The sequence below is a fragment of the Pollicipes pollicipes genome, unplaced genomic scaffold (assembly GCF_011947565.3).
Source record: "Pollicipes pollicipes isolate AB1234 unplaced genomic scaffold, Ppol_2.1 Scaffold_4219;HRSCAF=4965_pilon_pilon_pilon, whole genome shotgun sequence".
NCBI classification, from domain to species: domain Eukaryota; kingdom Metazoa; phylum Arthropoda; class Thecostraca; order Pollicipedomorpha; family Pollicipedidae; genus Pollicipes; species Pollicipes pollicipes.
The window spans coordinates 35,733,566-35,760,017 of NW_023596448.1; the positions used below are offsets into that span (position 1 = coordinate 35,733,566).

Consider the following 26,452-nt stretch of genomic DNA (forward strand, 5'->3'; position numbering starts at 1 on the left):
TGCCGCCAGTTTTTGTGTTTCTCTGCTACCCAGCTGCCATTTCGGCTGCCATAGACAATCACACATGTGTGACTTATGCGACACGATACCACGCATCGACAACACATTGGTCAGGGCGTCTCACGCTTCCCCAGCTGAGATCCAGTTAGTACCGGTTTTTTAGCGCGTTGGTGGGATTGGGTCATCGACATTCGTCATACATTGTTTGTTTTTCAATGTACTCCATTCGGAAAGTTCAGCAGCGTGCCGAATGAAAGCCATGCTACCGCAGAAATGCCTGGGCATATACGCGCGTGTTCTTTGGCAACTTGAGGACGCCGATTATCGAGTAAATCACTCTTTTTACCCAATCATTAGTGTTTTTTCTAGGGTTCCTTGGTCATCCACATGATTCATGGTCAGCTCCTCGTCTCGAGAGTACAGCCCGTGACTGACCGTGATGGAGTCTGGCACTTGACCATGACCAGGCCCGTAAAACGGGCGATAAAATTGCTGAACAGTAAGGTCATGCTTCTCATTTTGTTTTTGGTTCTTCTGTGCTTCCCGCGGTCTATCGCATAGATTTTATGACTTAGCAAGCTGGTCCATAGATGGTCTGAGCGGCCTCATTTGACCATGGCAGTATGGTTCCTGGAACTGAAATGTAAAAGCGCTACATGTTCGCGCATTGTCCCTTAACCAAGGCCGCCAGTAAAGGGCGATGACTGATACAGTTCGGACGTATCCTACAAGAAATCGCGCTAAGGATCCAGAGACGCTGCGAATACCACCAGGACTGTCAGAGATTTTTTGAAAGCCTGAAGGTACCAAGATGCCTTCGATGCTGCATGGTGCTTGCAACAGTGTGTGTGTGTGTTTTGGGGGGGGGGGGGGGGCAGGAGCAAACCCTGGAATTTAAGGATACCTTATCCGAATGGCCGTTCCCCGTGGACGCCAGGGGCACATTAGGACGGTTGAGTCATGCATTAGGTTCGAAAAAGTAGCCGTTCGAAAGACCCGAGTGGCACTGAGTCGGCCAAGAGTAATCTAGAATAATCAGATAGTGCCTAGCCGGGTAGCCATGAAGAGCGGGGCGGGTTGTGGGGGGGGGGGGGGGGGCTGCTGTAACAGAAATCGGAAGACCACAGTTCATTTCCAATTCCTTATCTGTCCGAGATGAGCATAGGCGACCAACGAAAAGTTTATTTCTCTCACATAGACCGTGCTTCTTTGATAATCTCTAACACAGTTGGTTAGCCAACGTTTTTTAAAGCATGATAGTCATGACTTAATCCGGGGGCTACTTGCCTGCATGCAAATAGTACGATCATGGGCCTTCAAATTTTTAATTCAACTACTGAGAAGATCCAGGAAGCTTCAGAAATGGTAGGAATGACTAGGCTGCCATGGCACCCGGAATGAACACATAGCATTAAGGCAGTATGCCACAGTTACATGGGGTTTTGAACTGCACTAGTCATCTTGAAGATCAGGCGGTGCCGTTCATAACCTTTCCCTTCCTAAGAAATAAACTTCTCGATTTCCACGGTTTCCATTTGGCTTCCGTTTTGCTGAGCACGCTAACGCTGCTGCTGATACGTGGCATTTCCAAAAATCACGTATGAGCGATCCGGTTTTTGAATCCAGGGAAATCCCCACTGACCGTTCTCAGAGCGCGTGCGATAGCGACCACGCCGAACGGCCTGGGGTGAATGTCCCTCAAGGCCGGCTCAGCGACGCCGCTCGGCTGGTGCTCCTTAGCCCCACCCCTCCCCTGCGAGCCGGGGTGCACTGTCTCCCCCCCCCCGCGGTCAACGTGCGCCAACCGGCAAACCGCGAGCTCGCCGTCGCTCCGCACCCCCGCGAGCTCCTGCCACGACCGCTCTGCTTCGCCTCGTGATGGGGGGAGGGGGGGGGGGGAAGGGGCAAACGAGGAGATGCGCAGTTCCCTGCCGGCGGCGGGCGGCGGCCCTGCGAGGGGGAAGAGCGGCCCTTTTTGCGCGGCCGGGTCGGCAGAGCAGCCCAGCCCCGCCCTGGCCCCCGGCGACAGGATGAGTTAGCGGGCTCGGCGCCGCCGGCGGCGGAGGAGGCCCCGTCAAGGTCGTCGCCGTCCGATGGACCGTGTCCCGACAGATCGGCCGCGCGGCGAGGCGTCCCGCGACGCCGTGGAAGCATCTGGAACAAAGCCGCTGTCGTCGAGTGCCACGGATGTGATCTGGGCTGGGTCGGATGGGACCGACTGTCCAGGAAAGGCGGGGTTTTCGGCTTAATTTCATGCCGACAGCGTGCGACGGCCAAGTGACTAGGCTCAAGATCTTGATTAAAGTTCGGTTCGACGATTGAAGACGAGACAAACTCCGGCCACTATATAAATATAAATATATATATATATATATATATATATATATATATATATATATATATATATATATATATATATATATATAGTGTGTGTGTGTATGTGTGTACATCTATGCATTTATGTATGTATATGTGTATATATATATATATATATATATATATATATATATATATATATATATATATATATATATATATATATACATATATAACAGACTTAGATAAAAGTTGGAGGCATCATGCACTGGTGCATGCATCAAATGCAAGTAAAAGTCGTTAGTCGTGCAGCATTTGCGAGTAGTCGATGCAGACAAGCACGACGCGAGCAGCTCTCAGCAATTCAGTACTCCCAGCGACGCACGAACTGCGGAAGGAGTTCGATGACCAAACACGGCCGGAGGCAGCTGGTAGCACGGTAGCGAGACGCCTGGATGGCTGAGAGGTTGCACATCGGCACCTCCAGAGCTCTGGTCTACGATGAGTGGGTGGCCCGGCGAGACAACGCAGGTCAAGGGACAAACATGCGGCCAATCAACACCGGGCCGAGCCGGTTGTGAAAGGCTTGGTTAACTTAAAGAAGGCCCCTTCCCACACCAGCTGGTGCACCTGGGTCCGACCCAGGGATACGAGCGCCGAACCCACCGTCTCCCGTCACGCATGCCAGCCACGATCCGTGTACTTAAGTTTAGGATTTTACATCCGGGCTAGATGAGTTTTGATTGTTCCGTCCCACACCGAAATGTAGTGCGATATGTGGGAAAGACGCGTTTTGATCACCAATCTTGAAGGGAGTTTCCCACCTATTTTGGTCTTTTTGCTCACGTTGCGACAGACGCATGCAATTTCATCCGTAATACCAGCTTTTTCGAAATCCTTGTGAAAAGCTCAGAATTTCCGTTTGAAGCGGCCGATCCTGCGAGAGGAATCTCATTTGGTTCCATGCTCACCACTAGGAAAGTCACACATTTCATTTGCCTTGCTCTTCCAATGTGTGTGATTTGCAATATTCGCAGCACACTAATGTATAAAAATATGTGCGTACTACATACTACGAAAGCTTGAAACACTGTGTAGGCAAAAAATGGATCAAAACATGGAGCTTTTGTTCCGCGAATTAATCGAAACGCATTACTATGGTTTTGATTTCTTCCCTATGGCAATTACCACAGCGGCTCTTTTCGAGGCGCACTTTGGCTTTGGGAGTGGGAGTATCACGTGACCCATGTGAGGTACGGGTTCCAACTTCAACCAATCAGCTTCTCGGTAAATGACTTACGCCACCCGCCGTCCCAATCATAGACGCGTTTTGTGCTGACGTCATTAAGAACAGTTGAAGTGTCACTTTTAAGCCTACGAAGGCCCGCAGCGTGACGGCTTATAGCGTTCAAAAGCGGTATCTCTATTCCGCAACTGATAAAACTTCAACTAACCAACCTATACGTAACAGGTCCTTGCCTGCTGGGCTAATCACACACGTTCCTTTATTCGCACTAACACTGGTGTATACGGTGGTTGTCGTGACGACGGTCGTCACGACAGATCAGAAGCTTTATGCTGTCATGAAGCGTTGACAGCACAGTTTGGACTCAGAAATAATTAAAATAAATATCTTTGTATGTCTTGACGGCGCTGTAGTGGCACTACCCATTGGTATCATTAGATGTAACTAATCCTGAGGTTTCACTGGAGTATACATTTGATATGTGCCCAAAGTTGGGACACTCCCTTTGACATTCCCTGGTTGAATTAGTGGCTGAAGTGATGGAGGGACATCAAAAGTGCGTTGTAACTGTTGAAGATGTTGCTGATGTGAATTTCCCAAGATATGTATGGGTTGATGACCACAGCCAGCAGTGGTACGGTTTGGTGGCCGATACGCAGCAGTATTGAATCTTAGTTATCTTCAGCTTTGGTGGTTGTTCGATGGGCTGATATGAAACTGAACATTTTTTACTTCATCTTAAGTGAATTCAATTGCAAACGACATCGTAATGAGTGCGCATATTTTGTTACGCTGCATTTTGATCATTTTAGATTTTGAGGATCGGACGGCGAGTCACCGGGCAGCTACTTGCCGTCAGCGTTCGTTATTTCTCGGTAGCCCAGCAGGTGACAGCGAAGGTCATTCGTGAACAGGCTGCAGAGGGTCGGCCCGGCGATAGATCCCTGGGTACACTGAAATGGACCGTCAAGTCGCCGTGCCTCCTCTCACCAGCTGCCTCCGGTCGTCCAAGTAGCTATGAAGCCATGTCTGGTCGATCCCGTATCATCCCAGCTTGTTTAAATGAAATGTTCCACATGTAAAAATATTGAATCAAGCAGCAGATATGATGAAAAAGCTCATTTCATGTCCTATACTCATTTGGTATGGTATGCTTTATTGATATGCTTGCAGTGGAAACGAGTGCTCTCAAGAAGTCATTGTTTGATTGCGCCACGGAACGTTTGCATGACGGTAAAGATGCTGCCAAATTGGTTGTGCGAAATTGCCGCTCTAACATTCACTAGCAGTACCTAAACTTGCCGAGAGGTGGCAGTGGCGGTGCTGGACGTGTATGCTGAAAAATATCGCCAGTGGCTCACGTTTTGGCCCTTTCTCATTGCGTTCTTGCATACCTGTCCGTGAGTTTAAAGGGAGTGGTCTACCCTTGCGTGGGGCTTTGAAACGAAACATGAATCTGGAAGATAATTCGGTGCAGTTGACCATCCCTGCCCTTATTGAGACCTGAGCCATTCTAGCTTCTGAGCTACATGCCCGTGGAGCTGTGCAGACTTGGCCGAGTCTTGACGTAAATCGATCTTTGCGTAGATTTTTTAGTATTTTTGCCAAGGGCATGGTGACCTATGACCCATTCGGGAGGGTCATGTCGGTCAGGTTTTTCGCCTGATTGACAATACATTTTAATTGTTGGCAACTGGACCATGCTATTTGTTTCACAAATATAATCGACTTCGGCGTCAGTGATGTCAGACCTAAATGAATCTGTGAGTGAGGTATCAGGTCATCAGATTTCAAAGTGGGTCACACAGGTGCAATAGCCCAGCTACTAAATGATGCGGTATGTCACCAAATCCAAAAGCACCATACCGGAAAAATATAAAATTCCGGGAATGCACGGCACACATATCAAAACAAATAAAATGCCCTCAACTACAAATTTATTCAAAGCAAATTGGATTCGCTCGCAGCAGTCAAGGTCATCTTGCTCTCACACAAGTGAACCTAGCGGTCTGAATCCAAACTTATGTTTGCCTTTTTATAGACGACGCTTTTTGTAGGCATGAACGCGCATCTGTCGACCATGTCGAGTAATACACGCAGACAGTGGAAACTGGTACATCTCGGTATGCGTTCTGGTTGCATTTATTTACATGTAACCGTCACCAAACGGTTCCATGTATTTCCCTACAAACACCAATTTGCTTAGCAAATACGAGTTGCGTAGTGGTCGGAGTTACCTGCTTCGCTGCACGACTAAGTTAAGGTACGAAAGCATGCGTTTTGTCTTCAGGCCTTACTGTAGTTGAAATGTGCTGAAAATAAGCAATACACAATAATTCAAATGTGTGCTTTTGACCATGACTTATTTCCCAAGCGCAAAAACAAATTAACTTTGCAGAAAAGTTTCCTATCTGATATCCGGAGCCTATCACCGCAAGCCCACGAAGCACACGACCCCCAACTGCTCCCAACAACTCCGGGAGATTGTCGAGAGCGCCATCTATATTGATCTCAGTTTCCTGCACGTCAAATGCGTTCGCCACCTGGAAGTGGTGTCCGGATCTGAAGCAGGTCCGCGCGAGAATCGATCTGTTCAATTCTTTAGAGGCAACTAGGGCCAGTAGATCCCAAATGTGCCTAAACATTGCTATGCGCTTCAAAGTATTTGCCCTTGTTCTTGCTTTTTTGGATTGTCATCGGAAAGCAAGGACATGGTTGATCATTTAGTCACCCTCCGAAGATTGTATCAGTTGCTTAATGAACCTCATGGCGAATTTTGTTTGATGGATCCATGCTAATCCACATGACATCCGTAGCTGAACACGTCGCAGGCTGCTGCTGAAAGTGGGGCCACGAGTGGAGAATGGATGCGTTTAGTTCAGAATGAGAGAAGGGATGAATTCCGTCAGCCCTGATGATCGTTGAAGGCCAACACGCCACAAAACCTTTCTTGCCACAGCTACAGGTTCTGAAACTGTTATTGACAGCTCTTGTTCAGCAAAGGGAGTTTTACAAACTGTCGGACTGCAGGTATCCTGGCGCAGATGTCAAGATTTTGTTGACGCGTGTCGCATTCATTGCGGGGCGCACCCAAGTGGGCTATGGTTACGCAGGACTTTTTCGTGCCGCGCGCCCTCATCCTGCAGCCGCCTACCTCCGACCACCATCGCCTCTCGCACCCGCGATCACTTTTGCACCAGGCTGGAGGATTTTGCCCGGTCCCGTTGTGCACTAATTATTTTCTGGATGTTGTGTAACATCGGTTGCCGATCTAGATTTGTATCTATGATTTTGTTTTTGACAAAGTTGTGGGAACGTTTAGATGTTTGATAGCGTGCGAATGTGGTTGAGTTGTCATGTTTTGATACAGCATTCAAACACTACTATGGTAATTGTGCCGACTCAAACGATAAGCCACTTGCTGGAATGGTTTCTAAATACAATGAGCTGAACTGGACTGAACATGGCGCCATGGCTGCCACAAACATGGTGCCTTGGCCTTCAAAGCAGGCATTTTCGTTTTGAGCCACGCGTTTGTGGAATTGGCGCGTTTCTCAGAACTCCCGTGCGCCTCCTGCAGAACATGTCATGCCGGATTTCGTTTTGCGTGCCTCTAGCATTGTGCTAGCACCTCTGACTTGAGCATCTCTGACATTGTGTTAGCACCTCTGACTTGAGCACCTCATTTTGAGCACTGTGTTATCCTTCCATGAGCGAGAGCATAGAAGACACAGGTGACGCTCATAGCGGTTTTGTTCATTAGGTTTGTGAATTAACTTAAGTTAAGTTGACTTTGTGCAATCAGAGAGATTTCTTGCGTTACCGGGGCTCTCCTTCAGTAACAGATACATTCGAAAAGCTCATGAACGTAATGAATGAACGTCATGTCACGAATAAAAGCTCAAGGGCACGTTTCAGTGGTGGGGACATCCTTTATGCACAGGCACACGGGAATCATGACATTTATCTCGGCAGTGTTTTATAGGTCCAGGGTTTCCTTGCGGCTCCTGGAAACGTTTCCAGTCACGTACGGGCATCTGGCAGTTCGAGCACGTACATTTCACTTTCAAAGGTCATGTGCGGTACCACTCGGCCCCACTAGCAATTCCACCCTGTCCTTATTAAGGGAGCCTGCGTACCACGGGAGGAGAATTTTTCAGGCGCTTTCACAGCTGGAATGAACCCCTTGAGCGGTATATCCGTGCCTTGTGTTGAGGAACCGAGTTTTTTTCTAGAATAGTAGCTAAATACACTAAGCCCCTCCCTTCGTTAAACCATTTGCATTGGCGCCACACCGATAGTGCACACAGAACCCATGGCTAGAAAAGAGATGTTCATTTTTTGCCTGACGCATTTTGGAGGCCTTTTGGCCTGCTTATTTTAACTGAGCCGGGATACGAATCTGTACGCTTTCAGGGTGTGCATAACATGTGACAATGTTTATGCTGACGTCCCTCGTCCAGTCCCCCTCGATTCCAGTCACTTTGCAAATAAAGCTGAAAAAATAGCCCACACTGGCAAGCGGGTGTGACAAAAACCCTCAGGTGACCTCGAAGAAGCTTTCAAGCTACATAGATCGCCCGCGATAATTCCATCATTTTTTCTCATAATTAAGCGTTACACTTTGGGTTCCAAACGGAGTTGTCACATACCAGCAGGTGCGGACATGGGATAATATGTGATGTGCTGGAGCGAAGCCTTGAGCTGTCTCACGAGGGTATTCATTATTCATTAATAGCCTGCTGTTTGTAACACCAAAAGCGATGACGACCAGGAAGTTGTGAGAGCCATTCGACAGCGCGTGATTTGACATATTGTAATGTACGCATCCTGTCGTATGACATCTTCATTGTGCCGATACAGAAGTATAAAGCATACACCTTGCAGTTCTATGAAGTGCTGCGGCACGGTAAATTGGTAAGCATCGTGCGTGCGTGGGATCTGTAAATGTCATAATGTATATGTCTGCTAAGACAGCAGTATCTATCTATCTATCTAGCTATCTATGTATCTAAGTATCTATCTATCTATCTATCTATCTATCTATCTATCTATCTATCTATCTATCTATCTATATATATATATATATATATATATATATGTATATAAATAAATGTATATAGCAGCCTTATTCCTCGGAAAGACAACAGCTGAACCAACTAATGCACTGAACAACATATGTCTGCTACGATGACGCGACCCATCCCGTCTACGCTTGGCGCTGTCAACATGGACGGCATACACACGAGGAAATTGCGGTACTGGCGGTGCGAAGCCCGTGGCATCTGGAGCATCATGGTGTGACCATTTTCTGTGCCACAGATTTCTGCGCAATGGGCGGCGATACCTCCTGCATGATGGGCGGCAGTGCCATGCTGTGTGACAAACGATGGTAACTGTTATCCGACGAATGACGACGAATTTCACAACATTTTGCATCCGAAATATTTGTTTCCCTTCAACGAGCATTGGTCTGCTGGCCCTTATGATGGGCATCGTTCGATTTCTGCATTCCCATTTTTGCATTGGAATCTGCCCACACCTTCGGCGCAATAAACTTCATAACTGCTACCCGAATGATTGTGATAGGTCATGAAGGTAGCTGGGAAGGAGGATGACAGTTCATGCTTGTATTTGTGTCTGAACTCTACTCACCGTGGCGCATTGCTTGCTATGTAAACGGCAGCGCGTGGAGGTGGCAGCTAGTCTGGTACCCAGTGAGCGTTTACGTTGCTGTGGTTCTCGCCAGGAACCGACGTCTCTCTCGTTGCAAAGTCGAGAGCCTTTTGTGAAATCCGCGAATAGTTGTAATGCTATCGCTGAGTTTTGCTGTATGTGTATGTTGACGACAAATTAAGGATAACCTATCAGCAGATGTTGGATAACCACTGTGACCATGGAGAACGCTTTATGTCGCGTCGTGGGGTATTAGGTATGGGCGTAATCACGTCTCTGCGAGGGGGGAAGGCTAGGATGTGAAAAATCAACTGCATTTAAGGCGTGCAGGATGACAGAAAGGAGTACTTTCAGCGGGAAGACGGTAAAATACGTGCGTTCCCCAGGCGAGCGAAACCCCATTTCCTGAAATTGGGGGTACATCCCCCTCCCCAGCTGGTACATCGATGGTCCTCTCCTCGGTGTTTTTATCAATATGCATGTGTATCTGTATTATATGGGGCAACAGGGGACGAATATGGGACCAGCACAAGTCATATTACTATACCTTGCCGCAATTAACTGCACTGAGGTCAATTAAAAACACATCACATGATGCCGCCTGCAAGTTAACACCGTGCGTACGAACCTAATGATCATTTCACTGATTTTGAAAGCATAATTGCCAAGCCACTCTTAAGATTCATTACTGAGGCTTTGTGTTAAAATGACGGTTCGTTTTAGGGTGATATAAGCCTCATTATAGTACATGGAGTGGTACCTTTCATGCGCTCACCCGTCCCCCGTCCCTCTCCGCCCTTAGAAGTCATGCCCACGATCACCACATGGCGCTCACCACCCAGCTGTCCGCGGAATGCGTGTCTATTCGCGTAGTGCTTTTGGTGAACTTTTTATCATTGAATACGTAAAACCCTGCCTTCATACGGGGGGATGGGTTTGTGAAAGCCTTTGAGGTTCTCTGGAGGTACCTCTCCTGTTTGCTGTGAAATCGCGCCAAAATTCTCGATGTCCTCTGCGGCATCAATAATTTTGGAGCATGCTCTAAAACCAAAAACGCGTCCGAAAGCATTTGTGACGTCTGAGTAGCGACGGTTTTTATGAACACTGCACGGCGGTCCACCGCCGTGGCCGGCGGCGATCAACGGCCGACGACGCCACGGATTTGCGCGGCCGGCCGACACTGTCGCATCGACGGGCCGACACTGTTACATCGACGGGCCGACACTGTTGCATCGACGGGCCGACACTGTCACATCGACGGGCCGACACTGTCACATCGACGGGCCGACACTGTTACATCGACGGGCCGACACTGTCACATCGACGGGCCGACACTATTGCATCGACGGGCCGACACTGTCACATCGACGGACCGACACTGTCACATCGACGGACCGACACTGTCACATCGACGGGCCGACACTGTCACATCGACGGGCCGACACTGTTACATCGACGGGCCGACACTGTCACATCGACGGACCGACACCGTCACATCGACGGGGTCCTACATCAGAAACGTTCTCTCAAAACACAAGCAATTGCAGAGTACTTCACTCAGAATTAGACCCTGAATACGCCTATTGGAATTTCGCGTCGCCAAAAGGCATGTTTCAGTACGTGTAAGCATGCAAAACCGAAAAAGTTCTATTTATAGGAAAATTTTCAGGAAAATTATTACCGTTCGCGTAATCTTGTACAGGGCAATCCTTTACAATTTTTCCGCAGGGCTCTATCTTTTTAGTCTGGCAACGACACGAGTGGCATCACAAACAATTAGTAAGCAGTCAAATGGTGGTATGTTCCATCCCGTGTTTGTAGCGTTACACATGTCGGCAATGATATAAGGCTTTCAACTCCTTGTCAATAGTTACATTACCCCTCCAACCAAGTGAAGACATATTTCAGGACACTGTGTGGTCGGTGCGTTCGTAGTACTTTATGGTTAGTGTAGGCATTTGTGTCAAAAACCTGTCTGCAAAACGCCCTAGCAGATTCATCAAAACCGGGCTTGAGTTTGACGCATTTATGTTGCGTGGGCGCCGACAGCTTTTTCTGACCGGACGGAGGCAACTGGTGTCTAGCTCTGGTATGAGTTGTTTTCATAACACCCGATGGGCGTGCCCGGTATCTTAACCTGTTAACGTCATGCCGAAATTAAACAATTCAAGACATGATTGGACACAAGAGTATAATCCACCAACACCTGTTAGGTAGACGTTGACACAAAAGGAAGATATACGCTCAGTTATATGAAATTAAAACATGAGGTATATTCATTCGAATTCAAGGCAACTACAACATCGAGCCCGCTGAGTACAGCATCCACCGACAGTCTCGAATGCCTCAGTCACAGTTTTTACACCGTCCACTGCAGGTGCTGGAAGCAGTCGTCCCTTTTGAGGGAGCGATCCACTGCCTCCGCCGGTTTGAAGCGCTCATAGCACCTACCTGCATCCTGCTTGGTGGTATGCTGGTAGGCGGGAAGTGGAATCTCTGTGGGGTCAGCCATGTCCTTTGGTTGCCTATTCTGGGGATTCTGATGTTGTTTTACTGGTCGAAATCGAATTACAAAATGCGTCACAGAGAAAAAAGACACAATTCATCCTGAAACGCATTGATATTGATGCCTATTGGATGGGTTATTATGAACGCCTTGCATTCGAATACATTTTTCTGGCGGTAATCCAGGGGTATTAAGTCAACAAGTTTTTACCTTGACAGAAGTATGCTGGACCCTCGGAATGTTTTTAAAGAATGTTTTGATAACATTAGGTCGGGTTTAGGTATCCGTCCTCTGCAGTCTGCGCCAGCCATCAGATCGGTGATTAATAATCCTACGGGCCGCATTTGCAACTTGTTCAAGCAGGTTTCATAAGTGTACCGATGCCTGTACCCGTGCCTAATGCAAACGCACTGCGCCACCAACATACCAGACATATGTGAATTAATAATGCCCTGCATATGCTTTACAGGTGAAGCGCGTGATGCATTGCACAGCGAACAAACTGGTTCCACAAACACCCATAATCGATTGTTAGCGAACCAGTATCTGCAAGTCATCGCATTGTATCAGAACGCTCCCTCGCTTTGAAATTCCTGCCTGGCAAACTCCCGCTTACTCTGCTCTGTTGGAACCATTATCACCACCAGCTGCAAGTACGCCACGCGTCAAACACCGTTAGGCTGCGACATACATCGAGACATCAGCACGGACGCGATAACGGCGCCGGCGCAGCATCACTCTCCTGCTGACTCCAGGCCTCGGCCAGCACGACGAAGATCGCCCCGGGCGGAGATCGGACGCAGCCGACCAATCATCGGCATGCCCGAATCGCCCCAGGCGCAGACCAAAAGCAGCCGGCCAATCACGGGCCGACCCGGATCGCCCCAGGCGCAGAGGCCTCGGGGATTGCGGTCGGCACAGGCCTGTGAGCTGACCTTGGAAGACTTTTAAGTGTGTATGACACACAAAACCTCTTGTGGCATGGCACCGTGCATGCGTGGTGAAAAGTTGCGCATATTTACGCAAACTGCAAATACTTTTGGTGGGGTAGTGCAGACCATTTCGCCACGCGCCAGGCACACTGCTCTAGCAAATAGCTGTGCCGCTCGGCCATGTTCCTGTATCATATCGCCCCGCGCTGTTCGATAGTAGTGATAACTACCATCAAATTACGATATTGAAGATTGCAATCTGTATTATCGTAACGATGTTAACGGTCGTAGCGATGGTAACGATAATACAGATTGCAATAATGGATAATGTAGTGCACTATGCATATTTCGTCCCACCGTAGCGAGATCATCATCGTCTGGGTAGCCTGGAGTTTATTGAAGGGATTGTGCATACCACAAAGCCTACTGGTTTTCTCGATCAGGCGGAATGATTAAAACTACGTGTATCGTTTTTTGCTTTGGTTCACATGTTTCTGATTCGTCATCTGTCATAATGCTTTGGACTAGAACGTTGCTATAATGATAGTACAAAACAGCGTACCTGCCCTATGTTCCATAATGTAGTTGTTGGTACAAAACATGACTGTACTACTCATCGAGGCATACTACTTCAGTGTGCATGGTTACATATGGATCGGCATGTTGCCTAAATTTAAACTCTTCTAACTCAGCGTTTTGGAATTTTTCTTGTCCAAGTACGTCGGAGATTCAACAATTCAAAAAGAAAACCGACCGTCATTTGCCATGGGTGGCTGCGCGGAACCCCGTTAAGCAAAGCTTGTTGCAAAGACTGACACTCCCGACTGTGACGACTTGTTTATTCTCGCGGGCGTTTCTGAGTAGGTCTGACTGCTGCAGACCGCGCGCTCAGACTCTCCCACCGCTGACAGCACACGACATGCACCAGCGGTCGTGGCTAGACCGCCCGCTCCGCGTGAGAGCGGAAGAGGGCACGTTCGCCGACCGCAGCGCGCCCTCAGGCGTGACCAACCGCCGCGGGGTATCCCGCACGTGGCCGCAGCTGGGCGTGGTCGCTCCAGTCTCGCCCGGTGCGCTGACATGGACGGCGCGGCAGACAGAGCACGCCACTGGGTGGAGGCGGACGACTGCGGAGCTGATCAGCGGGTTCACCGCTGATCGCTGTTGCTTGCGTTTCACTGCATGAGGTGCTGTTGCAACAGTGCCAATATTTGGTTTATGCGTTTTGTTAATGTTTCTGTGGAAGAAATGTTCGGGGCGCAGGCCATCACGTCTTTTTTCTTAGTGTCAATGAGTAAGGAAAGGTGCGCAACTCATACGGTGGCTGCACTTACTGGCAAAATAAAACGCATAAACTTGGCACTTACTTGAGCCCCAGTCGCTTATTTTCGCGGCCTGGAATCATTGAAATTTGCACGTATCTGTGCCACGTAGCCAATTGTAAGCGAAGCATGAAAGAAATGGCCTGCTTGTATAGAGGCCTCCTTCCAGCAAACCGAGATTACATGCTTCATGCTGTTGTCGTTTTATGTTGTCATAAGTTGTCAGATTTCGTTGGATAGTGGTGCTTGAACTAGCGTGCTTCTGGTTCATTCGCTGTCACCAAGGCTCGTGTCCATCCAGAACAAAGTTCACTCTTTGTGTGAAAGACACGGCTATGATTTACGGTTCCAAATGCCTTACTGGGTAATTCGCCCTGGTGAACACTTCATCCTGTTGTCAGCCACCACAAATGTGAATGAGACCTTACACGACAAAGCATCCTGCATTGTCGCGCAACTGGGTTGCAATGGCCATCTCCGGAAGTTCCATTCGTCCTGTAATTGCGCTCGCCTTGAAGCCAGGGCAAGAGCGGCTTATCAGCCTTGTCTCTCCGACGGCCCGGCCGGCGGTCCACGTGTTCGTCCATCACACTTGTAGTGGCACTACGCGCCTGTCAGGTGTGGAGATCGATATGTCAGACATACACAGCATGGTGGCTGTTTTTCGCCACGACTGCCCGTCAGTGCGCCATGACTGAGAGAAAAACAGAGCCCTCGTTAACAACCCGAACCCTGTTAACGATTATGCAATAAGGTCAGCAGCGTTTTGTAGCTGCCTTCGTGGGGATGCATGTTAAATGATCACGCATTCATTTCCGAGTCGGGGAACATACTCGTGTGTCGACACTAACTAAGTTGGTTTTAATTAATGACCGACTTTGAAAAAGCTTCACCAACAGCTGTACGGATTTGTGTTATTTTTCTAGGAAGTGACCTATGGCCCCCAAAAGTCGCATAGGCTTTGAAGTTGCCATCACATTTCCCGTATGAGAACCTGGTTGACATGACTGACTCCAAATATGCGTTTGAGGCCGGCTGCTGGGCGTTGGCGCCCTCTCCTACCCTCCCAGCAAACTTCCCTAAACAGCATTTCTGCAGTGCCAGAAAGAAGAGAAACGAAAAAACGGAAATGTTGTCGGTAGAGCTACCCTGGAAAAATGCACAGACATTACCGCCGGCGTTTTGCAGCACATACTACCTTAGTGGCGTTGTAAACCAAGAGTTTGGAACGCTCCGTAAAGCTGAACTGTTCGGGAACATGGCATTTGATCGCTCCACGACCTGATTTTTCGTACTTTAATGCCTCTTACGTCATTGCTGCTGTTTTTCGTCCTCACACAGGTCAGTTACTTTAAATGTCACATCAAGATGATGGTCCTCCTACCACTTTATTCCGTTCTACAAGTTGTACTGTTTTACACTGCATTAGATCTAACTAACATTGTTCCGTCTTTTTCGCGCCAAATTGCAGAATTTGCTGTTAATCATCGCAAGTTGCTTGCTATGGTTTGGGTCTGGGCCATTTTATCGATTTTACCTGAAAGCCTCGGAACGAAGTGAAGGGCTGAACACGAACGTCGGTGAACAACGCATTCCTCTAAAGTCGAGAGTCCGAAGGTTCTTTTTCGTGACTGGTTTGACTAGGTAGCAACTGCTGGGAATGTCTCGGCACCCGCTTGGCACGTTGTAAGAATCACCCTCGCCCTGCAGAGGATCAGAGTCGAGGCATGTAAATGATTCAAAGCTTCCTCTCAGCGCGCAAATACGTGGCGGCCGCGGATCCGGCCGACGAGTGAAGTCCGTGGGTGACCTTACCGTGTCCTCTGACCACACCCTGGCTGCAGCCGCTCCTCAGAGGGCGGTCCCGGACGGGCAGACCGCCGCCCGGAGGTTGAACCCATTCAGCTCTGTGTGCACGGCGCTCCACTGCTAGATGGCATATCTTACGGCACGTGATCTTACCGCATGCACGTGATAAAATTGTCAGATCTCAAACTCCAGGTAGCGTGGGTGGAGCTTTGCGCCGCCTTTGGAATGTTCATGTCCCCCACTCGAAATGTTGAGCCCCCCCCCCCCCCAATAATACTTTAATCCTAGAGCTAAATGCATTGAAGGGGGAGGAGGGGATTCGGAAGAAGTCTGCTCTGCATTCAAAACGATGGGCTACCCCCCCCCCCTTTCGTGTTTTTGACGGATGCTCCATCTCTGGCAGACAGTACCTGTCAGGGTCTGAATCGTCTGCCTTAAGATGTTGGGATCTTTCACCTAATTCACCATGCATGCTTTATGCTGATGTACCCAGAGTAGGTGCTAACTTTCAGCAGGAGCGCGGCTAACACTCTGACCAACAGCAGGCCAACAGTGACTCAGGGTGAAATTCTCAACCAATGTTTTCAAAGATGATGTTGTTTGATGCATTCGTCGCATGACACGAAACGTCTGCAAGCGAGACCGTGAACATCTGCCGGTAGCGATGCTGAGGAACATCAAAGATCACAACGAAGGCTAAACAAAGGCGATGTCTTTCATCGCGTCCTGGCAAGTGGTGCAGCGTTTACTCGCGATGGTCGCCTCAGTACTAACGGGTGCAGCGAGCGATGAACCGTGGAACACCGTGAAATGCGTTTGTGTTTCAGGACATGAGAAACAATGAACCCACTAAACCAGCCACAACCTCTGACTGAACTGTTCCAGCTTTTGGGACGATCAGAAATGTCGAACATAGCAGGGGTGCTTGAGGGTGTCACACCACCTCCCGCAAAATGTAAATGTCACAATTTTTACACACAGATTTCACCCTGTTGCCTCACACAGCGCGTGACAGCACGTAATGATGAATCGACACCAACCAGCGGCCAAACCAGTGGTAGTTGGCGTAAGTACTCATCGCAAGGTACTTCCTTATTTTAATAGCCACGTTCAACCTCAGTATCTGGAGCGTTTCATGCCTTTATAAGGTTTTGATAGCGAGTATCTGTTTGCGTGTTGCCATGCCCTTACCGCGGTGCAAACTCCATACAAAGGTGAAGCACTCCCTTTTGCAGTTTTACGTTGTGATGGCCACAAAAAGGTGAAATTCCAAGAGGTAAATCCGACATACTCCCACCTCCGCGCATTTTACTCGGTTGGCGTGCCTGCCACGCAAAAAAAAAAAACACCTTTGAGGACTCATTTTCCCGTTGAGGACTCATTTCCCCATATCTACCCTTGTCCACCGCTATCGCCAGCTCACATCGCACCTCCTCCGCCCTTGTCCACAACGCTGCAGGAGGCAAAAGACAAGTTTACACGCAGATGATCCCATCCCCGTCTCTGCCGTCACCGCACGCTGGCGCCCTCGCTGGCGTCCCTCGGCGCGCCACTCTCGCCGCCGCGGCGCCCACGGCGCGGCCGGTGGAGGGCCACGCCTCTCGCGCGGCTCCCAGCCGGATGTGCCCCGCGGCGGGGTCGCATCGACGCCGCGTATATAAGCGCCGGCCCGCCGTCTCACAGCGTTCTTGTGAAGAGAGACAACCCAGCCAGCAACATGATCCGTGCCGTGAGTACTACGGGGCTCGGGTGGTCTGGGCTAGCTGACAGCACGCGTCTCCTACTGGCAGCGTGGGATGTGATCGGCTGTTTCTGTCATTTTTCCGTCATTTTCTTGTTCTGTCTGGGCCGGGTCGACGTTGCGTGGTCTTGAAATCATGAAAGTCATCACATTATTTTCGATGGGATCGCAAGTCATACCCAAACTCTGTCGATAGACTGATAACGCCTTTCGTTTCCTTGCGCATCGAGTGCTTTTGTGACCGTTCCGCGCCGCTCTGCCGTCCACGCAGTGCTGATACTGACGGCACCAGCTGGCCTGACCCGACTTGACCTGCGCGCCGTCCCCCTTCAGGTCGTCTTCGCCCTGGTGGTGGCCTGCGCCACGGCCGCGTTCCTCCCGGTCGTGGACGTGGACCGCTCGTTCCCGGTCCGCGATGAGTTCGACCGGCCGATCTACACGCTCGGCGACAAGGCCGCCTTCGACGTGCGCACCAAGACCCTGCGCACGGAGCAGGACGTGCCGATCGTGCCGGTCGCCCCCGTCGCCCCCGTCGCCTACCACGCCGCCCCCGTCGCCTACCACACCGCCCCCATCGCCTACCGCGCCTCGCCCCTCGCGGTGTGGTAAGCGCGTACGGCGCCCACGCCGTCCGCTACATCTAAGCGATAGGTGAGCGAACTGGCTGGCGCTGGGTGCTGGTTTGGTGCTGAGGTCTTCTGGTGCTGAGGCCTTCTGGAGCTGACTCCTCCTTGGTCTGAGGCCTTCCAGTGCTTAGGCCGTCTCAAGCTAGGGCTGACGGGGCGGGCCACTTTTCACTTTGTTGAGGTTTTGGTTTCTGGGCCGTCCCACAGCGTCCTCCTCTGTTGTTTGGTTCCAGTTCAATGTTTTAGTTTTAGAAATGTCGTCTTGGTTTCCAAATGATGCGTCCCGAAGCCGTATTTTGACAACGCATCACGGTCGTGCCTTTTCGGGGTTCCGCGCTGCCGACGATCGTGTTGCTCGCGCGCTCGCCGCCTGCGCTGACCCCGTGCGTGACGGTCCTCGTCTCCTGCAGGGCGGTGTTGAGGAGACCTCCGCGGCTGGCGGAGGCGGCAGTTCGGGACACACGCCTTGCGAGCACACCGGGCCGGGTCGGGCCGATCCGAGTGACCCGGCGAGCTGGGCGTGACGTCACACCCCTGGCTGTGACGTCACACCCTGGCGCCGCGTCAGCGACGGCCGAGGCATCACACTTCACAAGACCCCGTCACATTCCAAACAACCGCGGTCATCTGGGTTGATTTGCACTCGTGCATGGAATACACGTTTTGAGATGATACCGGGTTTGAGGGAGCAGTGAAGGCCTATGAAGGCGTGGAAGTGAGTGGAGAGGGGAAGAATTAATACGATGCTTCGGTGCCTCAGAGAAAAGAGGAGGCTTTGGAATTAAATGTAACGGCAAGGGGCTTGAGAACCCATGACAGATTTATCATACAAGATACATCATTACCAGAACTACCCATGGTGTCACCGACAGGCACACGGGCACGGTCTTTATCCGCGATGCATCGGTCAGAGCCAGAAAAGAATCGGTCAAAACTACCTACGCGTTCCCAGCAGTCGCTTTTAAAAAACATGATAATTTTATGGTCGTGTAGGCTCAAGTAAATTCTAACAGATCTAATAAGAGCACTCGCGTAGCCCAGCAGCATTACAGGAATATTTCCATCACGAATGTCTTGAGCAGAGTGAACCAGGGAGCATCGTATATGCACACGTGGAGTGCATCGTTGACTTGTCCTCTTCACTCGTTGACTTGTCCTCTTCACTCGTTGACTTGTCCTCTTCACTCGTTGACTTGTCCTCTTCACGGATCGATATGTCCGATTGATTGTGTATGGGTGGATCCGAGGATGAGACTGGACAGTTACAGTATACACGACCCGGTTTAGTAGTGAATTTGATGACAAATTTATTCGCCAGGAGGGAAGATGTTAAGCTGAGAGCAATTACAGGGAAATTTGGGTATGCAAGTTACATGCTTTTTGTACCTTTTAGCTGTCTTTCAAAGGATCTGGGCGCACAAAAAACAGTATCAGGTTGATGACGGACGCTTTTCAGTAGCAAGTGTCAACATACGCTAAAGGTGTTGACTACAAGGGCGCCAGCTCGCCCAAATCTCTGGTTCCCGACCAGAAGCGCTGTTTGCTTTATATTGAACACATCCACCACGTGACGCTCCGCGACTTTGCCAATTGATTCGAAAGCAGGGGGCGCCCCACCCTTGCCTCCGGCTCTTGCACCCTTACAAGCCCCGAAGGAAATGCAATATTTAAATTTTCTCGCCGGAAACTGGAGGCGTTAGCTTCTAATCCTTAGTCGAGAGCTGCTGATTTACACTTCCTGTGTTAGGAAGCATTTCGTAGCATTCAGTGGGGAACATTTTCGTAGCATTTAAAATAATTTTGTGAGATAACACCCGGATCAGTGTCGCATCTTTCCTCGTCCACGGATTTATAGCTCTGTTTCGTAATCAGTGCAAAAGTCCGTGCCTTTCATATGAGTGCAGTGAGAAGCGATTATCACGTCGGATTTTGATAATTATGCTAATGTTTTAGTCCATGGCGCAGAAATGGCACTAATTCGAGTTCTGGATGTGTTTTGTTGTTGTTTTCTCAAAATGCCAAATTACCTTTTCCTCTACGAGAGACAAAACCTTTTTGAAAATGTGGTGAATCCAATCCCTTTAAATTGGGCTGATATGCGAGTGTGGCGACAGAGACAGCTTTGGAGAATGTGTTTACATAAGGGATTGAACGGGATGGGATTTTTAGCACCGGTAAAAAGATGGCGTCATGGTGTATTGGGTTTGAATTGATCATGTTAAACTCTGCTGGACCCTCCAATATTTGAGTTCAGTGGAAGCCGTAATGAGTCAAATACAATGTCTGAAGGGCTAAATTTGACGCATAGTTATTCCACTTGTAAAACGCAATGACATGTAACCCATAGTTTTTTTGTTTTTGTTTTTGTTTTTTGCTTCCAGGACGCACCTCGTCCTTTGTCACGTGCCAACACAATCCGTGACGGTTATCTGCTGACTGTCAGTCAGAAGATCCGTTATCTTTCGCCATTCTCCTTTCGAGCCATTTGAACTTACCCGGATTCGCATGTTCCCAGCATTACGGAAAGATAGTTGACTACTGGGACTGCAGCAGTGCAATGTGACGACGGCTGAGTCGGGGCGGCCTCTCGGGTGTCCGGGACTCTCTTACGGGGGCTCTCAGGAGGGGGGGGGGGGGAGCTCCCGGGTGTCTCGGGCGGGGCTTTCGGGCGTCCGGGGTTCTCGTACGGTGGGCTCTCGGAGGGCTCCCAGATGTCTCGTGCAGGGCTCTCGGGCGTCCGTGGCTCTCGTGCGAGGGTTCTCGGGCGGGGCTCTTGGGTCTTCGGGCGGAGCTCTCGGGCTTCCGTGGTTCTCGTGAGAGGGCTTTCGAGCGGGGCTCCTGAGTGTCTCGGGCGGGGCTCTCGGGCTTCCGGGGTGACAAGTCAGTGCGGGCGTGGCTTTCGACTGTTTTACACGTATCTGTCTGACAGGAGGAACTGCTCTGTGACGAGGCGTTTAACGTCTTCCGATAGCATCAGTGCGGGCATGGCGACTCAGCGAGAATCATCCGAAAATTATACAGCTATGGGTGATACCTATGGGATAGTCTAGTCACATAATGCGATGAGTGCCTCAAGCCTATTTCCGTGGCGATTATAAGCTAAGTTAAGCTACTGTTGCGTAAACTGATCATAACAGCATTCTCTCCCCCTGCTTCCCTTTCCTTTTACCGGGTTACTGTGGTATTTTGCTGCCAACGTTGTTAACAAAACATGATGTCAACAGTATTCTGAAAACATTAACTGCATCATGCATAGCATATTGCATTTAGATCCGCTTCGTTGTCATATGCCCACAATTCACGCTATTCCAGGTGTCGGGTCCTTCAACAGCATTCCCTGTCACCACTTCAGGAGCTGAGTCCCAGCACTAGGCCCCTCCAACAGCATCCAGAGCCGCCACCCCGGGCACTGGGTCCCTCCAGTCTCCCCCTCCCCCTCCGAACCGCCGTAGAAGGCGTCTGGTCCCTTCGCCAAACTCTCGAGTTACCACCTAATGTGCCAGGTGTTGCTGGTCGGCCCAGCGCAGCCCTGATAGCGCCCTGATAAAATATAAAACGCTGTCCTGCGAGAACCAGGTGGCGATCTGCGGGGAGCGAGGAGGAAGTACCGTCAGTGCTCCAGATGACCCTGGAGGCCGGTGGGCGGGCCCGCCACACTCGGTGCCTCCCTGGGCGCGCCACTCCTTGAACAGGGGCGTAGTCAGGGGCAGGAGGCCACGCGTGAGTGAACCGAGCTACGAAGACTGATGCGGCCTACGCAGACTGATGCTACGCAGACTTGCTACGCTATGCACACTTTACGCAGACCTGAGCTACGCAGACTAGGCTCTATGCAGACTGATGTGCATTTCGTTGTGCATGTCTGCGAGAACCAGATGGGTGGTGTCTCGATCTCGACCTCGATCTCGACCCTCTCCCCCCTTCAGAGCGACCTGGCCGCGCTGCCGTGCACGAGATTGGTATTCACTGCTCACGTATGCCGCTGCTGATCTGGATCGATCGGCGTGATGGGCGGGGGGGGGGGGCTCGCGCGTTGAGTGAGGGGGAGAGGTGGGAGAGTGCGTGTTCGACGCGTTGGGTGAGGGGCGCACCATGGGCTGGGGTCAAGGAGAAAACGAGCGGTTCGGAAATGCGGGTAATCGACGAGGGCTTACGGTGAAGGATGAGGTCACAGGCCTCATTATCGAGAGCGTAAAATAATAAAGCAATGAAAACCGCCTTCAAGGAGAGCACACATCTGCTACTTACCAGCAGCTTGCTACTAGCAGTGCGGCAACACCACTTTGTAACATGTTTGTAAACATTACTTGAAAGGCCGCCACTGTCCATATTTTGCGACTTGACAGCAGTCAAGATGGCTTGCATAGGAAATGTAGAGATATGATAAGCCTCGCTCGAATGTAGTTCATGCAATCATGGAAATGTTCCGTTTCGAAAGGTTCCTTCGGCCAGCTCTGAATAGATGCGCCGCCAATGTGGGAGAGGGGGCATGGTGGGAAGAAGCGGCCGTGCCCCTGGGGGCTCGCGTGGCCTTCCCACGGCGGCAGCGACGTCCTGCCATCTCAGTGGTTTGATCGGCAAGTTTGGTGAACTCAGAGCACCGTGTGCTAACCGTCGGTTATGCCCCGAGCATCGAATGCTAGTGGTGCGCGTGGCTCCATCCAGGGAGACGGCCGCATTTGAAGACCACTGCTAATGTTTTCTTTGATTGTGACTGCTTATGTGACTGTGATTATTTATCACTCCACATGACACCGAACAGGGAAGCATGCCACCTAAAACATAGCATGTACCGATGATATGAACATATTTTCGAACAAAGAAGTTAGATGACGTTGCCAGCAGCGTAACGCGATTTTGTTTGCTCTAAGAAAATCCCAGGGCATGGACTTTTCAGATGGGGGTTTAAAATAGACTAACGCTAAAAAGAACTCTTAAGCTTCCTTCAGCGGCTGGTTTCCAACGCTGCGCTGTAGAAAGTTGCTTTATAGTGATAAGCCAGCTAGTTAACACAGGATGAAAAAAACTAAGTTGATTGTCGTAACAAATTTCAATTCCGGGCCATTCAGGAATAGCTTTTGAGGAATGGTATCATATTTTAAGCAAAAGCACCTTATCTAAATACGCAGGGGCTCACAGTGTATGTTGTATGTGTAAGGTAAGAAAGGAAGAGTGCCAGCTTTGTCGGTAATCACATAAATACTCCGCAATGTTAGTGCTTTAATCCGCACATTTTTAATGGATGGACCTCTGGGAGTACAGCTCACGCTAAGCGGTGTGTGTTGTATTACCCCTGACTTCTTCCATCTGATTACGCAATTCCAGATAAATGGCAGAATTTGGTGGTGAAAGATGAACGTTGCCGCGGTGCTCGGCACGGTCCGTCCTATTCTCTGACGTCACCTGACTTGTTGCGCGACCACCGCCACCGGCGCAGCCCATACCTGCTAAAGGTTATATATATATATATATATATATATATATATATATATATATATTTATACTGGAATCGCGCGATCGGATGGTAGGGGTCAGGGCTCACACAACAAGCACTGCTTAGCGTGGGCGCTGATCCCCAAAATCCATCCATTCAAAGTGTTCGGATCAAAATTCCAAAACAAAGAAAAAAGAGCAACTAGCGAGCTAAACCTAAAAAAGCTAACCAAGACGACTCCAGCCCATCCCGCCACGGCCGGGTGGATCGGGAAGCTTGCGTTCTAAGCAACTGAACCATCGGGACCAAATGACCGTGTGATAAGGAATTCGTTTGGTTGCGTTTTAGGCGTAAGAAATGCTCTAAGATGTGCACTACAGGCTGGTCTACTCCGCGTATCGAAGTGAGAAAAAATCTGGCCCAAAGGATTGCAATGCTCGTGTAAGTTGCTGTCTGCGTGACTGCGGTACCTTGGCGCAACCAAAGGGTGGCAGTGTTTATGGTCCCCCCCCCCATATGTTCGCCGGATTACTGTCGTTTGGGAAGTTGCTTTTAGGCAGCACCAACTATCACGCGATTTGTGACCGAGCGAGCGTATTCATGTGATCCACCACAGAAATATATCAGCCGCATGTGAATGACACCGAAGTACATGCGGAGCATACGGAGCGGAAGAGCATACGTGTTTGAAAGTTTGTGTTCAGAGTCCAGTCGATAGATAGTCCAGTCGAAGAGATACGAGCCGCGCTCTGTGATATGAAAGATCAGAGCTGTTGTGGGATAATACCAGCAATTTGATTTCCAGTTCTAAGCGAAAATGCCTAATCAAGTAAGAAGTGTTCACTGTTGCAACCGCCCACTCACCTAATTTATTATCATGGTCCTAACATAGTATACTATGTCAATGTTCCGCACCCAGTCTGATGTGTTATGCTAAAAATTGCAGAAACACAACGAGATCTGACGACAAGACACTAAAATACCTTTTACAGTCGACGTTTATCACGAATCTTATTAGTGGCTTAAGGCTCCCGAATGTGCTTTCGCGCGCCACTGCTGTCTCCTGGCCCCTTTGTCAGCTCCAGTTCGTTGCCGCGACTCCCACGTGACCAGCTGGCGATCGTTCAGGAACGCGTCGGGCCCGGCTGGGCGGTGCCCGGCTCCACCAAGTTCAAGGTCACCTTGACCGTCCATGGTTCACGGCCAGACGCTCGGACCGTCGGTGAAGGGGCGGCGGTCAGCGCCAGCTGATAGATTCTTCTCACGGTCGCCCGCGGCGGAAGGGATGGAACATCTCGCCGATGGCCCGGGGACGGAGACCACACCCAGGCTCTGTCACACACACACACACACACACACACACACACACACACACACACACACACACACACACACACACACACACGCACACACGCACACACGCACAGCACGCACGCACGCACGCACGCACGCACGCACATAAACACTGGCAAAAGCTGTGGGCTGGTTACATTCGCTGTATGGGTGAATATTGGAATGCCGTAGGGAAGGCCTGTGACACCGTTGTGACCGCAGACAAGACGATTGCTATCTAGATTGGTATAGATTAAAGAATGAATGCATTGCAAGATGCTTTTTACAGCGAACGGTCAGCTGGTTCGGCACCGAATCAGATGAAACGAAAGGAAATTAGGATAGGAATGCCATCCAGATGACTTCACGGTTACTTAAGATGGTAGACGTATTTATCTTCAACGTACCTTTTAAGTCTACAAACGGACCACAAGGTGTTCTTTAACGAGCATTAAGTTGAAAGAAACATCCTGTGAGCTTTACTCAGCCATCACGGCTTCCTTTTTTTGTATGGCAACAGAAGCTGAACGCGATCGGTTAGAGCACGTAAGAACGGAAGGAACTGCAAGAGTCCGAGACATCTTCTACGACTACAACTCCGTGTCGTTCCACGCAAAAACAGCATGCTCTATTGCTCTCTGCCGTACTTCCATGCATTCCCCACCTTGAATCTGGAAACAGGTTTCACAGTGCATTGCCCCGTCCCATTGCGGGCCACAAAAAGGTCACTAAATTGCATACCTCTGACATAAGGAGGCGCTGTTACCATGCTCCCCGTTCACACACATGTTTTTGCCGTGCCTGGGGTTAATGGCTGTATGAAGTGGGGGTGGGAACTCGAGGTCGAAACTATGACCCCCGTCTGATAAGTCATCTGGAAAGCTGGCCTACTGCAATGCAGAATAATACGACTTGCCGTCGAATGCGTTGAGAGAACGTGTTATGTGGTCAGGCGGCGATTACTCGAACGCCACAGCCAGAATCCATTTCGTGTCGAGGGTCAAGTGAGCAGAAGTCAGGAAAAAGTTTCTCCCGGGTGGAATGGCCGCGCAGACTTATCGGTGCCAATATTAATTACTATAAACCATTGCATTCATTCAGATCGTAGCCAGATCATTCAAGCTCGTCGATATTTTTTTTTCAAAGTCCTGTCTACCCTCCTTAAATGCACGATGTGCGAACTACTGATCAAAATAGCAAAATTTCGCTACTTAATAAATATAATACCCGATACGTCATCGTTTGAGTAAGTCATACAACTGTTTGATGACGTCAGAGTCGATGCCAGAGTTCTCGCGCCTCAAACCTGCCACTGTAGTGGACGGTGTACCTCACTTGACCTACTTCTACGCGTCGCAAGATGGCGTTGTTAGTCTATGCGTGTTACTTTAGCATATGAGCGTTGTTTGCGTGTGTTTTGGCCTTTCCTTGTGGTGTTCTTATATATTTGTCTATGACGACATCTTCCTTACTTACATTTGCAATTTTCTTCAGGCGTTATTTAATTTTCAG

The 26,452-nt window shown here is 49.8% G+C and overlaps 1 protein-coding gene across 1 annotated transcript; it reads left to right on the forward strand.

The window, feature by feature from the left end:
* The first annotated feature begins 17,452 nt into the window (after nt 1-17,452).
* LOC119095767 (uncharacterized) lies at nt 17,453-18,846 on the forward strand. Its single transcript, XM_037218622.1, has 3 exons — nt 17,453-17,536; nt 17,882-18,199; nt 18,585-18,846. Exons 1-2 carry the CDS (start codon nt 17,525-17,527, stop codon nt 18,155-18,157), a joined length of 288 nt encoding a protein of 95 aa, XP_037074517.1. The 5' UTR covers nt 17,453-17,524; the 3' UTR covers nt 18,158-18,199; nt 18,585-18,846.
* Nucleotides 18,847-26,452: the final 7,606 nt, after the last annotated feature.